This window comes from Aythya ferina (assembly GCF_964211825.1).
Source record: "Aythya ferina genome assembly, contig: HAP1_SCAFFOLD_103, whole genome shotgun sequence".
NCBI lineage: Eukaryota > Metazoa > Chordata > Aves > Anseriformes > Anatidae > Aythya > Aythya ferina.
This window is the reverse complement of record NW_028181416.1, coordinates 454,138-472,140: the sequence shown is the minus strand read 5'-3', so window position 1 is coordinate 472,140 and position 18,003 is coordinate 454,138. Positions and strand designations below refer to the sequence as shown.

Here is an 18,003-nt window from a genome sequence, read left to right as displayed (position 1 = left end):
AGCACCTGCCCCTGGACCCCCGGCACCACGTGCCAGACGGTGGCCTGGGGCAGCGCGGAGGGGAGGGTGGGTACCTGCGGGGGCTGCAAGGGCAGCGCCGTCGCTCCGCGGAGGGAGGGCAGCAGCCAGGCAGCCACCGTTGGCGGCACGGCTGGGACGACGAAGGGGGAGTTTTGCGTCTGCGCAAGCCGCGGAAGCCGTCTGGGGAAACCCTCTGTGGGAAAAAGGGCGCTGGGCTGAGCTCTGGGGCGCTGGGCTCGCCAGCAGGGCCGCAGCCCCGGGAGGAGCGGGAGCCGGCTGCTGGACCTGCCATGGTGGCTGGAGAGTGGGGCGGTTGCTTGGGGAACCCGGGCAACGGGGGTTCCGTCCCAACGGCTCACCAGCCCCTCGCTGACATCTTGGGGAGGACTGCAGGCTTTGGACCCAAGCAGGCTGCCCAGCGCAAGACTTAGCCATGTTCATTAGAACATTACTAGCCTCTAAGCCTCATGGCATCACCTTCCATCTTGACTGCTGAACCTCCTTGCTCCCTACTATCTTCTTTGCCAAGATACAGCTGTCCGTCCACATTTACTTTTCCTACTTGGCTGGACTGAATTTAAGAAGGGAGCTTGCAACTCTTCCTCTTGTTTGCCACTTCATCATCAAACCAAATGAAAACCATTTGCCTTTAACCTCTTTATTTCAGGCCTTCTTTCCTAGTGGCCATTCAAAACTGGGAAAAAAATAGTCTACCAAGTGGGGTTTTTTTTTGATTTGATAATAAATCTGCAGACTGTTAAGTCATCAAGCACTTCAAGACTGTTTGAAATAATCTCGAGATTAATATAAAAGGAATTCCTCACACACGCTGCGGCCGCTTACCTTTAGTATAGTCGTTGGATGCGATGGAGCAGTATTTCTTGCTTTCGCCTGCACTGGAAGTCTTCCCTTCCTTGTAAGGTTGTTTACTGCTCTCACTTCTGCATTACTGACATGAAGAGCCATCTGGAGGATGGCATTCTTCCTTCTTCTCCCGCGTTATCTTCTGGAAACGAGGATCTAAGTGTTCCAAGGAGCCTTTTGCTTTCCTGGTGTTTCTCCTTTTTCTTCTTTTTCTTCTCCTTTTTCTTCTTTTTCTTACGCTTGCGATTGGCATTGTCAAAGCGGAGCGCACAGAAACACAAATCATGAAGTCTGAAAGAAACATGCAAGTTAAAAAGGGAAAAAAAGATGTGGCACTTGTTGCCTATATGAAACCTGATTTATTTTACCACAGGTGATGATTTGCAGCATGTCAGCTATTTTGTGGTGCTTTGTGCACACGCAACTTACTTTAGATGCAGCAAACTTAAGCCGTCAGATTGAAGGACCATAGGTCCTGGTTTGTACACAGATCATTAACAACGGCTAGCTCTGGAATACGTGCAAGCAGAAAAAATCTTTTAACCTAATCTGGAATGGTGTACGGATGTGATTCGAACTATGTGGTCCAAAGCTAGTGCTCTGACACAATTCAGCAAGAGCTTTCCTGTCTTCACTGATCAACCTAACAACATGATCCCCAGCCAGCTGGTGCTATCTAAAGAACTTAGAAACCACCAGGAAAAAAAAAAAAAAAAAAAAAAAAAAAAAAAAAAAAAAGGAAGACATGAGAAGCACCCAGAAAAGAATTAGGATAAAAAATGCGGAGTATGCTGGAATCCTTGCTTACTTGGAATCCTTCTCTCCATCTTTATCCTTAGACTTCTTTTTCTTCCAGAACTTGTGATATTTTTGCATTTTTTTCACCACCTACAAGCTCCTTTTCTATCTTTCTGTCTTTCCTTTCTATTTCACTTTCACTACCTTCTGCACGGGTATATTTTCTTTTTCTGTTTCCTTCTGTTTCAGTTTTCTGGCGACAGTTCTCCAAATGAGCTGACACAGGTGGAAGCGCATGTCTTTCACGAGAATGTCTTCTGGAATGTTGCTGAGGTACCGAGCAACGATGCAAGTCTGCTCGGGGTGTGCCAAAGCGACGTACATCTTCCTCTCTCAAGAGGGAACCGTGAGGCCATCCGCTTTTGTAATGATAATGCTTATGTGACCTGCTGTAGTAAGTTGCAGTCGATCTGTCAAAGGCTGAATCGCCGTGAGAGAACTTTCTCTCTCTACTGTCTCCTGTCGCATGAGGTGAATAGTAATCCTTGTAATAGCCACATCTTTCCCATCTCCGTGCTTCGTCTCGATAGTATCTTTTTCTGCTCCAACTTCTTTCCCCTTTGGATCGGTAGTACCTATTGCTACCTTGTTCTGATCTTCCTCCGCTGCCAGATCTGTACTTTGAATATTTGACTGCTCTTCTGCCATTCTCAGGGCTGTTTCTTTCACGAGGGAAAGATCTGTACCTGCTTCCCTCCCAGTACTCCTGCTTGTGACTCTTTTGCTCAACAAATTCCACGCTCTGAGAACACCTCCTCTTGCTGGAAGGACCTGCTTTTTGACTCTCCTTCTCTTCACTAGGAGCATGTTCCCTCTTGCTTCGGTAATGCTCTTTCTCAGTGGTTTTAGTCTTGTCCTTTGTATCTTGGCGTCTATCTGCAATAGCTAAGGAAGAAAGATTGTTAGAGCTACATTCAGTGTCAGACTCGAGAGAGGAAGTTTGCCGCAATTTCTCACCAGGCTCAGAAGAGTCTTTGCCGTACAAAACATTTTCTTTTGAAATGAGGTCACGTTCTTTTGATCTTCTTGGTTTCTCCTTGTCTCCACCGTCATCACATTGGTACTGGGCGAGGTATTCATCATTCCCAGGAGATTTCGGAGGTTCCGCAACACTGCATAAAATAAAAACCCATTTCTCACTTCTGCTGAAGGACGTGAATATTAAGAGTAAAACCTTCCAACGTCGAGCAAACAAACAAAAACCTCCGGACTACAGGAACGCTCGCAAAGATATGCCATTTAGAAACCTCTCCTGTGATTAGGACACCTTCTTCAGCTCCCAGAGAAAGTGCTTTTTCCCCTCTTGCTTCTGAAGCCATTGCACTAAAAAAGCAAACGCATCTGTCTCCTTCCACCTGCTGCTCTGAGAAAAAAGGCATAGGGGCGAGCGGGGAACAGCCAGTGTTTCTCCAGACAGTGGAGAAAAATGGAAAAACATTCTATAAAGGAACACAAGTTCTCCTTGAGGCACCAACCTGCATCAGAGTGATATGCTCAGTGCTGATCATTAGTTCTGTTCGTGACACTGGACACACAGTATGGAATTGTACTAATTTAAATCCTTCCATTAAATACTATTAGTAGACAGATAAAACTGTAACGAACTTCCATAAAGTCTTGTCTTAATCAGACTGTGCTCATTTTACCTCATTTCCTCTGACAAGCTGTTCAGCTGGCTGGCTCTGAAGGACTCCGTGATGACTTCTCGATTGACTGAAGGCATAGCTCCAGGCATCTGCAATTAAAACGCACAAGTCAGCAGACAAAAAAATACTATTTGTAGTAGTACTGAGGACTAGTCTTGTCAGAATGTCTCCATTAAATGGTAAGCAAGACCGCTGTGAGTTGTATGCATTATCTACACTTCAAAGATAACCCCAACTCACCCCCCAAAATCTACTTTATGAAACTTAGGAATTTTTATCTCAGCTGAGCTTAAGTTGACAAGTTCTAATGTAAGCTCAGGTCTGCAAATTCTAAGGGGATAATACCACAAAGCCTTACGATCACATGTGTGCTGTGTTTTCTCAGTATTTCACCTGAATTAGGAACACAATAAACACTCCCGAATACATCGTAGGTGAGAAATTCTCGATGGAGCAAATCTATGTTTCAAGCAATCCATTTGTTTTAGAAAAGAACATCTCAGAAGGTTTAACAGGTTCAACTCGGCAAGTGGAATCATCAAGTTTCAGTCCGTTTTCTTTAGATTCATTAACTAACCTAATAGCACCATTTAGTGAATCTGTTTTTGGCAGCTCATGCTGGGATCTTCCTTTGTCAGCATTCTGACAGGAAGAATCGGAATGCTGCAATGTACGGACTACCTTTCCAACCAAAATTCCATTAGAGGACATTGCATTGCATTTCAAATTCCTTTGAAATAAGCCCTTTGACTCCTCCTCAGATTTTCCTGAAGATTCTGCACCATAAGGGACTGTGTTATCAGAGCTGAGTTTAGGATTTTCATTCACTGTTGGCTCCACAAAAATTTCATCAGAAACTTTTTTGTTTGTTTGCATTTGCTTCATTTGCATTACCGAATTTGTAATTGTGGATGAAGGAACAGCCTGGTAGAGATCTTCATCCTCCACAGCACTGCTAAGAAAGTCAGGCTGTGACACAGTCTGACGAGCAGGCAATTTATTGTGAATACTGATGGTGATCTTCTGTTTTCTTGACGTATCAGTCATTGAAGGCCTGGTAATTGCCTGGTTTTGAACACAGGCCATTGGTGGTGCTGAAGATGGCCTTTTTAGGGTGACACCAGTGGTCTTTGTGTCCTCTTTTATGGATCCATTTCCATTTAAACGGCTTGAATTCTGTATTTAAAAAGAAGAAATTGCAAGATGGATTAACGCAAACACTGCATGTAACATTTTGAAACACAAAACTCTCCTACTGAGTGTTTCTACAAATGGTCTTAACACCTAAAAAGATGCTTAAAACCAAACAAAAAACCCCACACCAAACCCCAAACCCACTAGCAGTTTGGTGCCGTTATCTGCCCTCCCGCTTCCCTGAATTACCTTAATCATATGAGGAAGAAGTCGTGGTCCCAGAAATCCAGCCTGCTTACTATTAGCCCCCTGCTGACCAGGAGGGAATGAACAGGGATAAGATGGTGCTGGCAAGTAAAACGCACGTTCTCCAAGTGTCAAATCATAGCGCCTTCAGAAAAGAGCAGTGATCGTAGTTTAGTTTTTCTTTCAGCCTACTCTTGGATTAAATCCCATCCTATCATTTTAGAGGAACAGCTCATACGATATGGAAGCCTTCTCTACAGAAGGCTTCGCCAAGACTACAGACTGAAAAGTAGAGAACAGTCTTCCTACTAAGACTATCACTTGCAGAGCAATAATTCATTCTTACACCACAGATGACCTTCATTTCTCTCCTTCTCTAAAGTAGCCAGCTACAGATAACACATAGATAGCAATTTACACAAGTGCTGCAGTTTAAGGCCAAGCAACAAAAGATAATAAACGACACAGAGAATTTCAGGTTAGACAGAACTGAATTAGACAAATAATAATCTTCTCCTGGGATAGCAAGAAAAACACTTGCAAAACAGAAAAATATCAATAACAGGAAAGTAAATCTCTTCTGAACACAATTTAAGATTTGTTATTACCTGATATAAAAAAGTATGTAAGCTTGCTGACCAAGAACTCTTTTAATGTCAGTACGCACTACTTTAGCATCATTCATCTGATACCAAAGTCCATTACCAGCCTGCAAATAAAGACAATGATTTCTTTAGGTGAATTGCACGTTTTCCAATTGAAATCACGGATAGGAACAAAATACACACATGTCAAATAAAAATATAATGAAATCTTTTTCCCTAGAAACAGTAGCTGCTAGTCATGCTTTAATTGGTTTGCCAGCACAACCTTTACCCTGTTAGAAATGCTGTTGACTTCTACCTTTACATAGCATATATAGTGTCCTGAGTGACAGCTGACACCGTGATGTACCAGCACTGCGTATAAGGCATAGAGCAGTGGTTCTCCCATTGACTGCGACATGTAGGCTCTCAGGTCCAAATACTCCGGATATTTCACCTCCTAAAGAGACATCAAGAAGATAGAAAAATTATCCCAGAGTACTTCGTGGACTAGCCAGAGAAAAACACTTCCAAAAAACACAGACTAGAATTGATTTCTAGAATATATTTCTCGAATATATTTCTTGATTCACTACAAATAAGTCTTCCCATAAACAACGGTTAAGACTAGAAGTTGCAGAGAACTGTTTCCTGATGAATCAGCCTTCTCAGAGGAAAGCATATGCTTCTTGTCAAGCGGGAACTTTATTGATATTAAGAGAAAGAATAAGCCATAGTCGTTAGTCTACAATTATTGTCTGAAAATATTAACAACTTTCAGCTTTGGGGGATGTCCCATTACACAATGATATAGTTGCATTACAGTGGTAAATATACCTTGTTGATCTTTCCACCTGTGAAATCTGCAAATCTTTTCAGTGATATTGTGAGAACCTTGGAAGAACGGTGTATGGTAAATCTCTTGGATGCAGGAACCATCTTTTTACACCTTAAAACCAAGCAGAGATAAGTGTTTGAAGGCATCTTCTTTTTTCGCCCCCAAAACAAACTCCTTTTAATGTCTCACGCATGCCTATGCTATTTGAATGATATTTACTTGCATAATAGGTTGGTCTTTTTTCTTTTCATAAACCCATGCACTGCGTGTCAGGTTTGTTAATACACAGAAGAAGGTCAATTTTCCCAACAACTCAGAGCATAGCGGGAACAGGAATCTCTCACAAAAGGGTATGACCAGGTTGGATGGCAAGGTACCATTTCTTGGTCTACAAAAGTGGCTATTTGAACTCCAATCCTGGAAACATTCTTTCAGCTTTCAAGGGGAATACAAATACTGAAAGCGGAACGAGAGAGCCTTGGTCCCCAGGGCTAGAAATTGCAAATAATCTCCAACATAGGTCGACTATCAACATCAAAAATACAACAGAAGCACATGGTCATTCTACAGGAGGGAGACATTTAACAGTAGGAAGTCTTCATGTACTGAGCTTGTCTGGAAAGACACTGAAACCATCTGCCATCCTTTGAAACAAAATAGTTCAGTTTGACACATTGCCCGCTCCAAGGTAGGACCTACGGTGTAAGCAGTGAAAATTAGCCACTAGCCCAGAGAACAACGGAAACTGGGCAGTTTACATCAAGAAAAGTACTGTCGAGAGCTAATAAATAGAAAGAACAAAAGTAGCTCTTTTTGAATTCTGATGGCAAAATACAAGCCAGAGAATTGCAAACCCATAGGGAATGCCTATGAACAAGACTTCCCCCCTCCAAGGAAACAAAAATCCAAGTCTTTTATAAACTTCCACAAAACTTGTAAGTAGATCCAAAGTTTAGAGGTAGTCCAACAGAGTCATGCAACATAGAAAACTGACATCTAGGATTAAGACCTAATTCGTCAAAATCTTACTCGCTACATTTATAGCAATTCTCTCCATCCAGCTCTTCAGGTTTCACAAAGAGTTCCAGAGCTCTGCTAACAGACGAAACCGCCTAGAGCAGCGAGAAAGAAGAGCGCAAAGTCACCGTAATTCAGAATTCCAGACACATACTAGTAGTTTATAAGAGAATCTTACTAACATACTCAAGCGATCTACTAGGAGCACTGTGAAGAAGGAGGCAGAAAGAGCATGCTCAGCATTGACCTCACCTGGAAGGCATTTGACTTTGGAACAAATACTTTTCCAGTAGCCTAGACAGCATCTACAGTGTGCTTTGTCATCAATACTGGGGACAAATTCATCAGTCTAACAATTAGATGTATATTGAGGTAGAACAACAAAGAAGTATGACAGCATTATAATTTTTGCAGAAAGAGAATTCTTTCCCCTTAAACCCAATGCAAATGTGGAGACTATTTACATGGGTTCCACGGAAGGACAAAGTCCAATCCACTTCCTTAGCACCACCAAGCTCTTACGTTTTAACATTATATGTGGTTTGGTTTTTTAAGTTAAACAAGTTTAATTTAGAAAGTTATGCATGTACTTAAACATCATGAATTATATTTAGAAAACATCTTACCTTTATATCCAAAGTGATATCAAGAAATGCCTCATACGTATCCGAAACTGCTTTGCAATTCAAGCATTTCACTGGAAACAAAATATAAATGCTTAACATTATGTGAAGGAGACTAACTGTCCAAATTCAAGTTGTTGACAGATACTACTTTAGACAAACTACAGACTGCTTTACTACCGACAAAAGACACAGATCAGTTCTAAGGACAGGAATATTTTTTCAAGTACCTCTCGATCTTAGAAATCCTCCAAATATTTGATGAATGATGGTGGTAGCTTGAGAAGATCTGTCCAATCTGGAAATAAATTATAATCAGACCTCAGAAGATTTAAGGCACAGAATTAACTCTTCAAAGAGTTTGATGAAAACCAAGGATGATGTAGACTTGCGTTGCTGATAGTAAATAAGGCACTAAAAGGTGCTAGAGATCATTTCTGAGAGTAAATAAAGGACTAGAAGGTGCTAGAGAATGTATGAAAGTGAACTTGTTTATGCTTACTCGGTGCTTCCGTTCAAGCACGCTTCCTGCATAGCATCAACAGTATAGCGCAAGAACTCGTGTGCGTCTTCTTGACTGCCAAAACGGAAATGTTGTCCTATTCCTAAATAAGAAGATGATAGTATTGACCTCATTTAAAAATGAAATCATTCTTGTATTTCTAAAATCTCTCTTCATTGGAGTGTTAAAACCACTTAGACACATCAAATAATTATTTGAAGATTACAAGCTATCGAAAAGAAACACATCTGAAGCCACTTACGACTGAGATTACTGATAACATGCGTAGGCTCGATGGCATCAACAGTGCAACGCAGGGCCTGGTTAATGTGAGTCTCCATCGTGCACATCATGCAAAAATCTTGTTCACGACCTGAAGAGTGAAAGAGCAAAGCATCCCAGTCCAGCGAAATATCCAGAACTACAAACATCTAAGTACAATTTAAACTATAGATACAATATCCACTCTCCTTGCTACATTCTATTCTCCCAAGATGCCAATGTCCCAACAGTCTTGTAACATTTCATTTCACACAACTTGACAGAAGAAAAATATCCACTAAGCCTGTATTCAAATGCATGTTGTGATGAGAAATCTAAAAGACTACTGCAAAGTCGCAGTTGTAAAGGCTGACAGGAATGTGAACTCCACAGGCTGCAAAATGTATTACTCTCTAAAATTACTACCAAATGCATTACTGTCCAATGCACTTCATTATTCCCATGAAGCAATAAATAATCCTTTAATAAACAAACAAACAAACAAACAAACAAATAACTAACTAAATAAATAAAACATGGTGCATTAATTGCACTCCATATGCTATTCGGAGCCCACTGCTAATACAGTGCTCAAAGCCAGCTGCTACAGGTAAAATCAGGCAAATAAGCTTATCTCACAGAATCACTGCTGTTCTTTCACCTTCAGAGCTATCCAACAGATTCAAAATACTGTTAGAAAGTACTCACATGACTGGCTGTGCTCAAGAGAAAGCATGTAATTGGCAAGTGGGGGTGTGTAGGTCAAACACTGTAGAGTAGCATTAAGAAAACATGTGTTGCCAAGATTGTACAGGCCAACTCCAACACTTTGTGTTTCTCGCCAATCCATACAAATCTTCTCAGGTGGAAAAAGAATGCTCTGTGGCGGAGCAATTCCATCATTAACGACTGCAAGAAAGTTAAATTTAAAAAGAGATCTTGTTTGTTTGTTTCGAAGAAAGGTATTTAAAAAAATACTATTCTGCAGGAGCACCTAGAGGAGCTAGCTACAATCCAAACCAGAAAAACTTATTGCAGACAGCTTTAATACCACCAAATTCAAATTGGCTGGTCAACACAATGTTTTGGGGAAAAAAAAAACAAAAACAAAAACAACTTTAGTCAACCATTTTAATTCTTCTAAGGCAAGGCTAACTGCCATTCTGTTTGTAGCACCTAATGCCAAGTTCCTCTCCATCTATAATCTTTAACCTGATTAACTCAACTACTGTTTTTTTCCTTATTATAACTTAAACCACAAACTTAGACTTGAAATTATACGGTAAAAACGTAAAAACTAGGAACTAGGAATGACGGTACCCCTACAGATACCAGATTTTTTCCTGAGCAATGTTATCCTTCAAAAAACCTGTGAAAAATGGAAGCTGTGAATAGCAACAATCAAACACTTTTCTCTGCAAAACAGAAAAGACATGGAGGAATCTGTGCATTACAAAAAGCTCCCCGTATTTCTCTGTTGACTGTAAATATATCAAAATTAATTTCTGTAACATCAGTCACTTCAGTTGCCTTAGGGGATTCGCTTTTGAAGTCTTTCTTCACAGTAGTCCCCTTCTCTATCAGTGCAACAAGTAAGAACTGCATTTTCTACTTTTGCTTTGAAGACAATGGAGGCAGGATAGAACGCACACTTACTTAGATCTCTTGGGGCAAAAGCCTTAGATTTTTCAGATGATCTACAGTAAATAGCACCTCCACGTCCTTGGGCCACAGAGACTTGGCTTGAATCTTCTGCAGGCACTATCCGGCCCCAGTTGGCGGTGCGTGACATCAGTATTTTAGGACTTGGTTTCTTGGATTTGCCAGACCGCCTTGAAGAGGGCTTTTTAGGCTTTGAAGATTTGGGCTTCTTAGCTACGGTCATTGTTCACATCTGCGACAGAGACAGAAGTTCTGGTTGACGTAAGACTATCAAGAAGCACTCCAAGAAGAAAAGAGTAACAGAAGTCCTGTCACTTAATCTCAAAGAAACAGCCTTAAGAACTAAATCGCTGGTATGAATGATTTAAAAAGAATCCCCAAACTAAACACACAAAGTGAAAATTTCCATCTAAACTCTATCAGTATTACTTTTCGCTTCTGCAGAACTAGTGGCTGATGCCATTTCTTTCCCTTCCGTAGGATTTTAATCCATTACAACTCTGGAGTCTTTTTAATATAAAAATGTAGAAGACATTCTCTGAGGGGAATCAGTTATTTATTGATTTCCGGAGTTGCGCAATTATCTGTTAATTAGTACCTATGATCTAATAGATAATTGTTGCAATTATCTATTGCTGGCATTAGTAACGGAACACTATTACTTCACTGCCTGCGTTTTTCTGTTTCGTCTGCACAAAGGTACCCAGAACTCACTGCTACTTTTCTTCTGTCTTTCCAGGGCTCGCCCTCTACCTCACTGTCTACTGCACCAGTCATGAGGGGTTTGTTGTGATTCTATAATGAGCCTAGCTTTTAAATACACCTTTCATGAGCGTCACTTGGTGATAGCAAGTTAATCTGTGAGGGCTCCTCAGTCTACATCATGCGGTCGCTTTTTCCAGGTGAAAAAGCGGAGCTGTAAGTGGCAGTACACCAAAGCCCTGGCATGCTGAGATCCAAGAGGAGAGATGTTTGGCCCTCCTTTTCACTCCTGGGAACCATATACCTCAAAACCCACAGAGGATGGGCTATATCTCAGAGAAATCTTCGGAAAGGAGAGCATGAAGAGCATGTTTGCAAATTTATTTCTCCCTGGGCTTCTTCTGCTTCTCCAAGAAAGACGAGTTTGAATATAACTTTGGCAGCAGTACTTCTGGTGTTTTACTCCTACCACATTTAAAACTCCTACGACAAACTGAAAAGTTAGACTAAAAAGCAGCTCTTTCCGTTCTCCTTTCTAAAGTTGCACGCTTTCCTCATGCAAAACAACAGGGGAATGTAAGCTAGAAACGGAAATGCTGAATGTAAAACAAAACAAAACAAACCTCAGCCCTCCAGGACAAAAGCCAATAACTGCTACAAAGTCCTTTTTAAAATGCTGATTAGGTTTCAAGGTGATACCGCTTTAAATAAGCGTAGTTGTGTGTCCATAGGCAGAAGCTGAATAATGACAGGATGAACTTCTATACTTCATGTTTTGTTACTGTCTTACTGTAGCACACAGGGACTTGTTACCTTTAGGGAAACCACTAACCTCATGGAGGGTTTAAAACATAAGCTAGTTTGTTATACCAAAATGACGGAGAGAACAAAGCATAAAGTGCTTTCAGATTTCTAGCACGCCTTGATTGCTGTCCATTAAACTTCAGACACGTTAAACAAAACACAGTAAATAAGAAAACTCCTAGTCCCACAGCTGGCAAATTGTGTGCAGAGGTTGTAATTAGAACTTTTTTGCCTTGACGTTTTACATTTAAAATTGATTTTAAATCCATTCTATACACACTTTCCATTCCTGAAAAAACAATACGCAAACCTGACAAATGCATTTACATGAGAAATGAAGTCGTCCTTGTCCGATTGGAAGACTAAGGTGACAGCTCCTGGGCTCAGGGATAAGCTCCGATCTTCACCAGTGACAGCTCCTTTTTTAGGATTGAAAGGGAAAATGTTTCAGCAACACATTGGAAACATACTTAAGGGACAAGAAACAAAATCAAGACTGCAGTGAGAAGGAGAACAGAAAAACAATACTGGGGAAAATGGGAAGGGAAGGGAAGGGAAGGGAAGGGAAGGGAAGGGAAGGGAAGGGAAGGGAAGGGAAGGGAAGGGAAGGGAAGGGAAGGGAAGGGAAGGGAAGGGAAGGGAAGGGAAGGGAAGGGAAGGGAAGGGAAGGGAAGGGAAGGGAAGGGAAGGGAAGGGAAGGGAAGGGAAGGGAAGGGAAGGGAAGGGAAGGGAAGGGAAGGGAAGGGAAGGGAAGGGAAGGGAAGGGAAGACCTTGATCTTTATACTGACCAATGAGATAAGCCTTACACATTTTTAAGTTTATTTTTGACAACTGATTGAGGTGTTACCAGCTATTAAGTACGATTCAAGAGCAAATATTAACACTAGAAAGAAGAAATCCGATCCACCACCACTGTTTCAAAATACATCCATTTCTCATTTGGAGATGACGTCTCTCTGGCAAGGTAGTAGAAAAACTGTAAATACCGATAGAGCTTCCTCTCCCGATGTTCCATATACATACCGATGCTGTTCCTACACCTACGCTCTGAGCATAAATTTATGTTGACATGAGTGACAAGAGAGGGTGTTACTCCTCTCTTTGTTTGCCTTGAGAGACACACCTCTTGTCCATTGAAAAGTAAATTCAAGATTCCAGATCACTTAAGACAGTTGCTATCCCCCCATTCAGAGTTCTGCAGCAGCACTCTTCAGATGTGTTTAGCAGTCTCTTTAGAAAATGTTATCACTTAGGACCTGCTTCTCAGTAGGTCCACGTTTGGCCTCCGCTTAGCAGAGAGTCAATCCCAGCTTAAGCTTTCGTACAAGAGCCCCTTCACGAAACGGAGTTGAACCCTGACATAACTGAGTTGAACCTTCAACCTTGAAGCTTCCTTAAAGAAGAAAGCAGCACCCAGGCCAGGAAATAGAAATTAATCGTCACTTTACCCTGAAACGCAGTGGGCTATTCTGTGCTGGCAGGATTGCTGCCGGGCTGGCCGACGAGGCGGCGGGCAGCTCCCCGGGGCCACAGGGCCTGGCACAGGGAGCCGCCGGGGGTCTCCAAGGTCCGGGAACAGCGGCAACAGCGGCAACAGCAGGGACAGAGGGGACAGCAGCGACAGCAGCAGCCACCTCAGCCGGGGCCGTCTCCACAACCGCCACAACGGCCTCGGAACGCCGCCGAACTCGGAGCTCCAGCGTGACGCCTTGTGAACCTGGCCGCGCTGCTCATGGCTAAAACCAGAGCGTTTCCTCCGGCGTGTGTTTACTGTCGGTGCCGGATCGGCCCTCACCCCGAGCTCTCCCTGCCGGGAGGGCTTTGGGGTTGGGGTTTCCCTCCCGCCGCCGCCGCGGGCAGGCCCCGTGCGCAAGGGGTCCGCGCTGGGGAGCAGCATCTCACCCACGGCGAGAGACCGAGGGCACGACATGAAAAAGCCCCGACACGAAAAAGCCACGACATGCGGCCGAGGCGGCGGGGAGACGGCTCTGAGGGAGCTGCCACTTCGCCCCGCCGTCCTCCCCTCCCGGGCCGCCCCGCCGAGCCCCGTGCGCCTCAGGTGCTGCGCTGAGGGGGTGGCTGGCTACTGAGACAGCTGCCCAGGGCACTGCTCATGGCACCGAGCCTGACGGAGGTCAACAAGTGTTGAACAATGCTCTCAGACATCGGGTCTCACTTTGGGGTGGTCCTGTGTGGAGCCACGAGTTGGACTTGGTGATTATTGGGAGTCCTTTCCACCTTGGGATGTTCTCTGATTCTAGGTCAGCAATCCAGTAGCTGATGAGAAGTGTGGAGTCATTCAAAGGGAAGAGAGAGCACAACACTTCTCGTTTGCAGAAGTGGCTATTTGGTAACCAAACCGATGATTCCTTTGCTTCTAGAGCAACTAACAGCAGGGATCCGCTTTACAATAGAGGGAAAAGAGTCGTTGGCATGTCATGTGAAGTAAGCTTCAAATCCCAGAGGATGATTTTGTTGGAACTTTATTCAGCTGAAAACACAGAAGCCTTGCTTTTGCTTGTGTTAGTTACAGCTCCAGTTTACTTTGGTTGGGAGGGAAGGCATTCCAGGCTAATGTGCTGTACCTGTTCCTTCAGCTCATTGTCCATAAACGGAGGAGCAAACGAAATCAGTTTAATCTCCATTAAATGCAGCAGACAAAGCGGAGTAGAGGGCGATCTAGCACTTAATTTTTCCTGTAAGCAGGAAACCCAGAACTCAACAACACTTTTCAAATCTTGTCCTGCAGTAAATGACCAGCTGAGTGAAGCTTGCATTTAGAGGATGTGCTCCTCCAGTAGACGGAAATAGCTTTTCCTCTTCACAAGTGCAACTGAGTGGTGGACTGGCAGCTACGTGGTTAACTAGTTGTGCCAAAGGGGTTGTGTTGAATGCACAGAAAAATATGCAGGAATAAATAAACAGCAGAGGGTTGTCTGTAGTCATGACACTGAGTACAGATGTTGTCTGCAGGTTCGTGCAGAGTGCACCGCGCCAATAAGCACCCAGAGTCGGAATGCACACGAAGGTCTTTTAATTATATAATTACTTATAGAACTCTGCAGAGTCAGGCACTTGGCCATCTTTCGCAAAGCAAGCACACCTCTGACTCGAATCACCGTCATTTATACACAGGAAACTTGTGAAAACTCTCTCTTTGGCTCCTTTGGATTGGTTATTACAGCTCACCTAACTTATCTCCACTGAGCTTGTGCATTACAGAGGAATACCAGGGGGGAGGGGGAACAGGAGAGGGGGGACACACACCGAATCCCACATTAGCATAGATTAGCATTTTGACAGGTGTGATTTTTAATGTGCTAATGACCCTTAATGAGAAAAAGGTTACTAGAGGTCAGTCTGGAGCTGGTGTTCTCCTTCCTGTTTTTTCCCTTTTAGCCCTTCTCTTCCTTGCTTCTGCTAGCTCAAGGCTACCTGTCTCTCTCCTTCTTTATTTTCTCAGCTAAAAGACTGCACAAGCTACACGCCTCCCTATTTGCTTCAACATTTCCTTGGTTTTGTTTTTGTTTTTTTCCCAGCTTTGGGACGACACAGGTGTGGTTTGATATTTGCCAGTATAGCTAAAACTCACGCCAGTCTGCTCACGCACAGTAAGTAGTAAGATTTAAGGACTGGTTTCATCGGCTTCTTCCATACTAACATCCTTCTTATGTTTTAGATATGCTGTAGTTAAATCAACACTAAGTTACTACTTGTGGAGTAATCGCCTTAAGCGACTAGGCATCATAAGCACACCTCCATCCCAAAAGCTACCCGCCTCCAAGGTGCAACCACCCCTCACTGAGCATGCCCTCGGAATTTCTCAGAGCCTGTACCTTTAAACGCAAGTGAGATCATTTCTACCAAGCACAACCAAGATATGCATGACTAGAGTCACTCAAGCTCCACCTTAAAGATAGAAAATAATACCAATTGCTTTAAGAGAAAGGGGATGTTAGGGAAGATACTATCAGGAAGGATTCCTTCTGACATCACTCGACAGGCTGAGCCTCTCACTCCCCCACCCCCACTCCATTGGGATGCCGTGGGGTAAGATCTGAACGCTTGCTTATACCAGGCGTCTCTGTGGAATCTTAGAAATCTCTAGAGTTTTGATGCTTTTTAATGTCTTAATACCTAGGCTGTGTACCTGTGCATTTCATGCATGCTAGCTTGCTTTTGCAGACAGTGAATTTATCACTGACAATCCAAAGAACCTGTGTACCTGTCGCCGTAAGAAATTGCACTTAATTGCATTCTTCCTAGCTGTGAGAGTTCTCCTTGAATGCGACTAGAGCGAGGCCGTACTGCGTTGTTGGTGAATCCGTGACCGTGATAGTTCAGCACCCTGAATCCGATGGGACCCATGACGGTCAATCGGCTACACCCCTTAACGCGACACTACTAGACGAAGAAGATGACAGGGCTTGCATGCACTGCATTAGGCTTTGCATGTGAAAACACCCCCAAATAATTTCACGTACACTTAATGTTTTTAAAGGGAAAAAAACAGGAAGGTGTAGTCTCTCTGTAAGCTACAGCCCTACATAGTTAAGGCATCAGCATTCATTCCTTTGCTTGATAGCAAAGTATGAACATACAGAAGAGTTAAATATTTTCTTTGCATTCTTAAAGGCGATTTTTCAGGCTTGGGCTTCAGTTGTTGGAGTTGAAGAAATCAGTAGACATCCTTACTTTTACGTTAAGACCAAAATCTTTATCTAAGATTGTGTTATCGAACGCAACTAAACTCCCACCCCCACATGGTTTTTTTGTAACTTCGGAACGATCTTGCTGCAGTCCTACTCCGATGGTCTTTCAGTAACATGCAGACTGCCGTGGCAGATTCTGTTACAGTGCTTTTCTATTGACAGTGTGCATAACACTCAAGGTAAAGCCCCTCATTTCGCAGTGGGGACATAAAGTGTTTCTTTGGACCCTGCTGCTTCTGTTAGTACTCATTTTTTCACAAACTTGTTGAACCTGAGCCGTGCCTACTGAGCCAACGAATGCTTTGATGACACAGTATTTTGTCAAAGCAGTTTTGCTTCTTGGAGCTACAGAAGCAGCTCTGGCTACGTGATAGCGAATTGTGCTGCATTGGCAAAACCAGACTTAGCTACAGACTTACAACACTTGCTAACTCGATCTATTTCAAATCTCATTTTAACTTTAAAGGACAATCAGTTTTGTGGCTCCTGTCTTACTAATTTGCCTTGTTTTGCATGGAAGGGCAGCCTGTGAATGTTTTGCTTTATTGCATGCTTCAAAAAAAGGCTGAGGAAGAGACTGGAGGAACCTTTTCTATTCTATGGACTTTCCCCCGAGAGTGTGGAATTGCAGGCTACTTGGATGAATGTTCCAATGTGAGTAAGGGAGCAGACCTCAGCCAAAGGAGGTGGAATCCTTGCTTAATAGTAAGTATCAGTGTGGGGACATCTTTGCTTAACGGGAGCCATTTAAACTCTTCATAGAAACAAAATAAGCTGGACATCTTATGCTTGGAAAGCAGTATGGTTACACAGCTGCTAACATAATGACTTGAGTCTTCTGCTCTGCAACTTCAGGTTTTGTTTTCAAGAAGTGCATACATCAGTTTAAGCTTTGGACAAGGAGATTTGCAATGCAAATAGTGATAAACCAGAATCAGCGGCGCTGACGAGTGTAATGGTGAAATGCAGCAAATCAAGTATTCCTGGAGAAATGTGAGATTACAAAACTAGCAAGCCATGAAGCACTTTTGTTGTTGTTGTTGTTTTTTAAATCAATTCTTATATGCTGAAATAGCACCTTCAAGAAAATCTGTTTATCTAGCCAGGTAACGGTGTCTCCCTGTAAACAGGAAGGAAATGCCAGGAGCAGCCATACCTCTTTGCTGTCAAAATAAAGAGCAAGTCGAGGCCAACATCATGCCATAGTGCAAAGGCTTGCGAAGAAAGATCATTCTACGAGGTCTGCAAGAAAAGATGACTTACTTTGTCATAAGTTTGTCAAATAGAATGGACGAGTTAGTAGTCGAGTACCGACTGTGTCCTACTCTACAGCTGCGGCGCAGCTCCAAGTCCCTGTTTTCTCCGTGGACTCGTCTCACAGTTTTTGCACCAGCTCTACTCCTCAATGTTCTGGTGACTGAAACGCAGAAACAAAGGATTTTGAAACAGTGAAGATGGGATTCTCCTTATTTCACCGTTGCTCTTGTAAAATGGAAACAGACAGACAAAAAAGGCACCCTGAAGTGGATTGAGTTTTCTTTACATTTCAGATCAGAAGTTGGTGTCACAACCACTGCATTCCACTAAT

General features: G+C 42.9%; 1 protein-coding gene across 1 annotated transcript; it reads right to left on the bottom strand.

Annotated features, from left to right (window-relative positions):
• Window positions 1-849: 849 nt before the first annotated feature.
• Window positions 850-17,925, bottom strand: LOC311428620 (ubiquitin carboxyl-terminal hydrolase 17-like protein 6). The gene is made up of 15 exons (XM_084539982.1): window positions 17,679-17,925; window positions 10,191-10,428; window positions 9,243-9,443; window positions 8,536-8,646; window positions 8,274-8,376; window positions 8,002-8,069; window positions 7,775-7,845; window positions 7,161-7,243; window positions 6,131-6,242; window positions 5,613-5,753; window positions 5,318-5,418; window positions 4,713-4,854; window positions 4,224-4,505; window positions 3,330-3,418; window positions 850-1,176 (listed from the first exon to the last, which is right to left on the bottom strand). The coding sequence occupies exons 2-15, from the start codon at window positions 10,417-10,419 to the stop codon at window positions 957-959; spliced, it is 1,953 nt and encodes a 650-aa protein (XP_084396108.1). The 5' UTR covers window positions 10,420-10,428; window positions 17,679-17,925; the 3' UTR covers window positions 850-956.
• Window positions 17,926-18,003: the final 78 nt, after the last annotated feature.

What these genes read in the sequence shown, in the direction of transcription:
- LOC311428620 (XM_084539982.1), bottom strand. Translation starts at nt 10,419, where the DNA reads ATGACCGTAGCTAAGAAGCCCAAATCTTCAAAGCCTAAAAAGCCCTCT. An exon ending in TGTTATCAGTAATCTCAGTC is followed by an intron (nt 8,377 to 8,535) that starts GTAAGTGGCTTC and finishes CTTCTTATTTAG; the next exon opens with GAATAGGACAACATTTCCGT. An exon ending in CATCCACAATTACAAATTCG is followed by an intron (nt 3,419 to 4,223) that starts GTAATGCAAATG and finishes TTTTAATTGCAG; the next exon opens with ATGCCTGGAGCTATGCCTTC.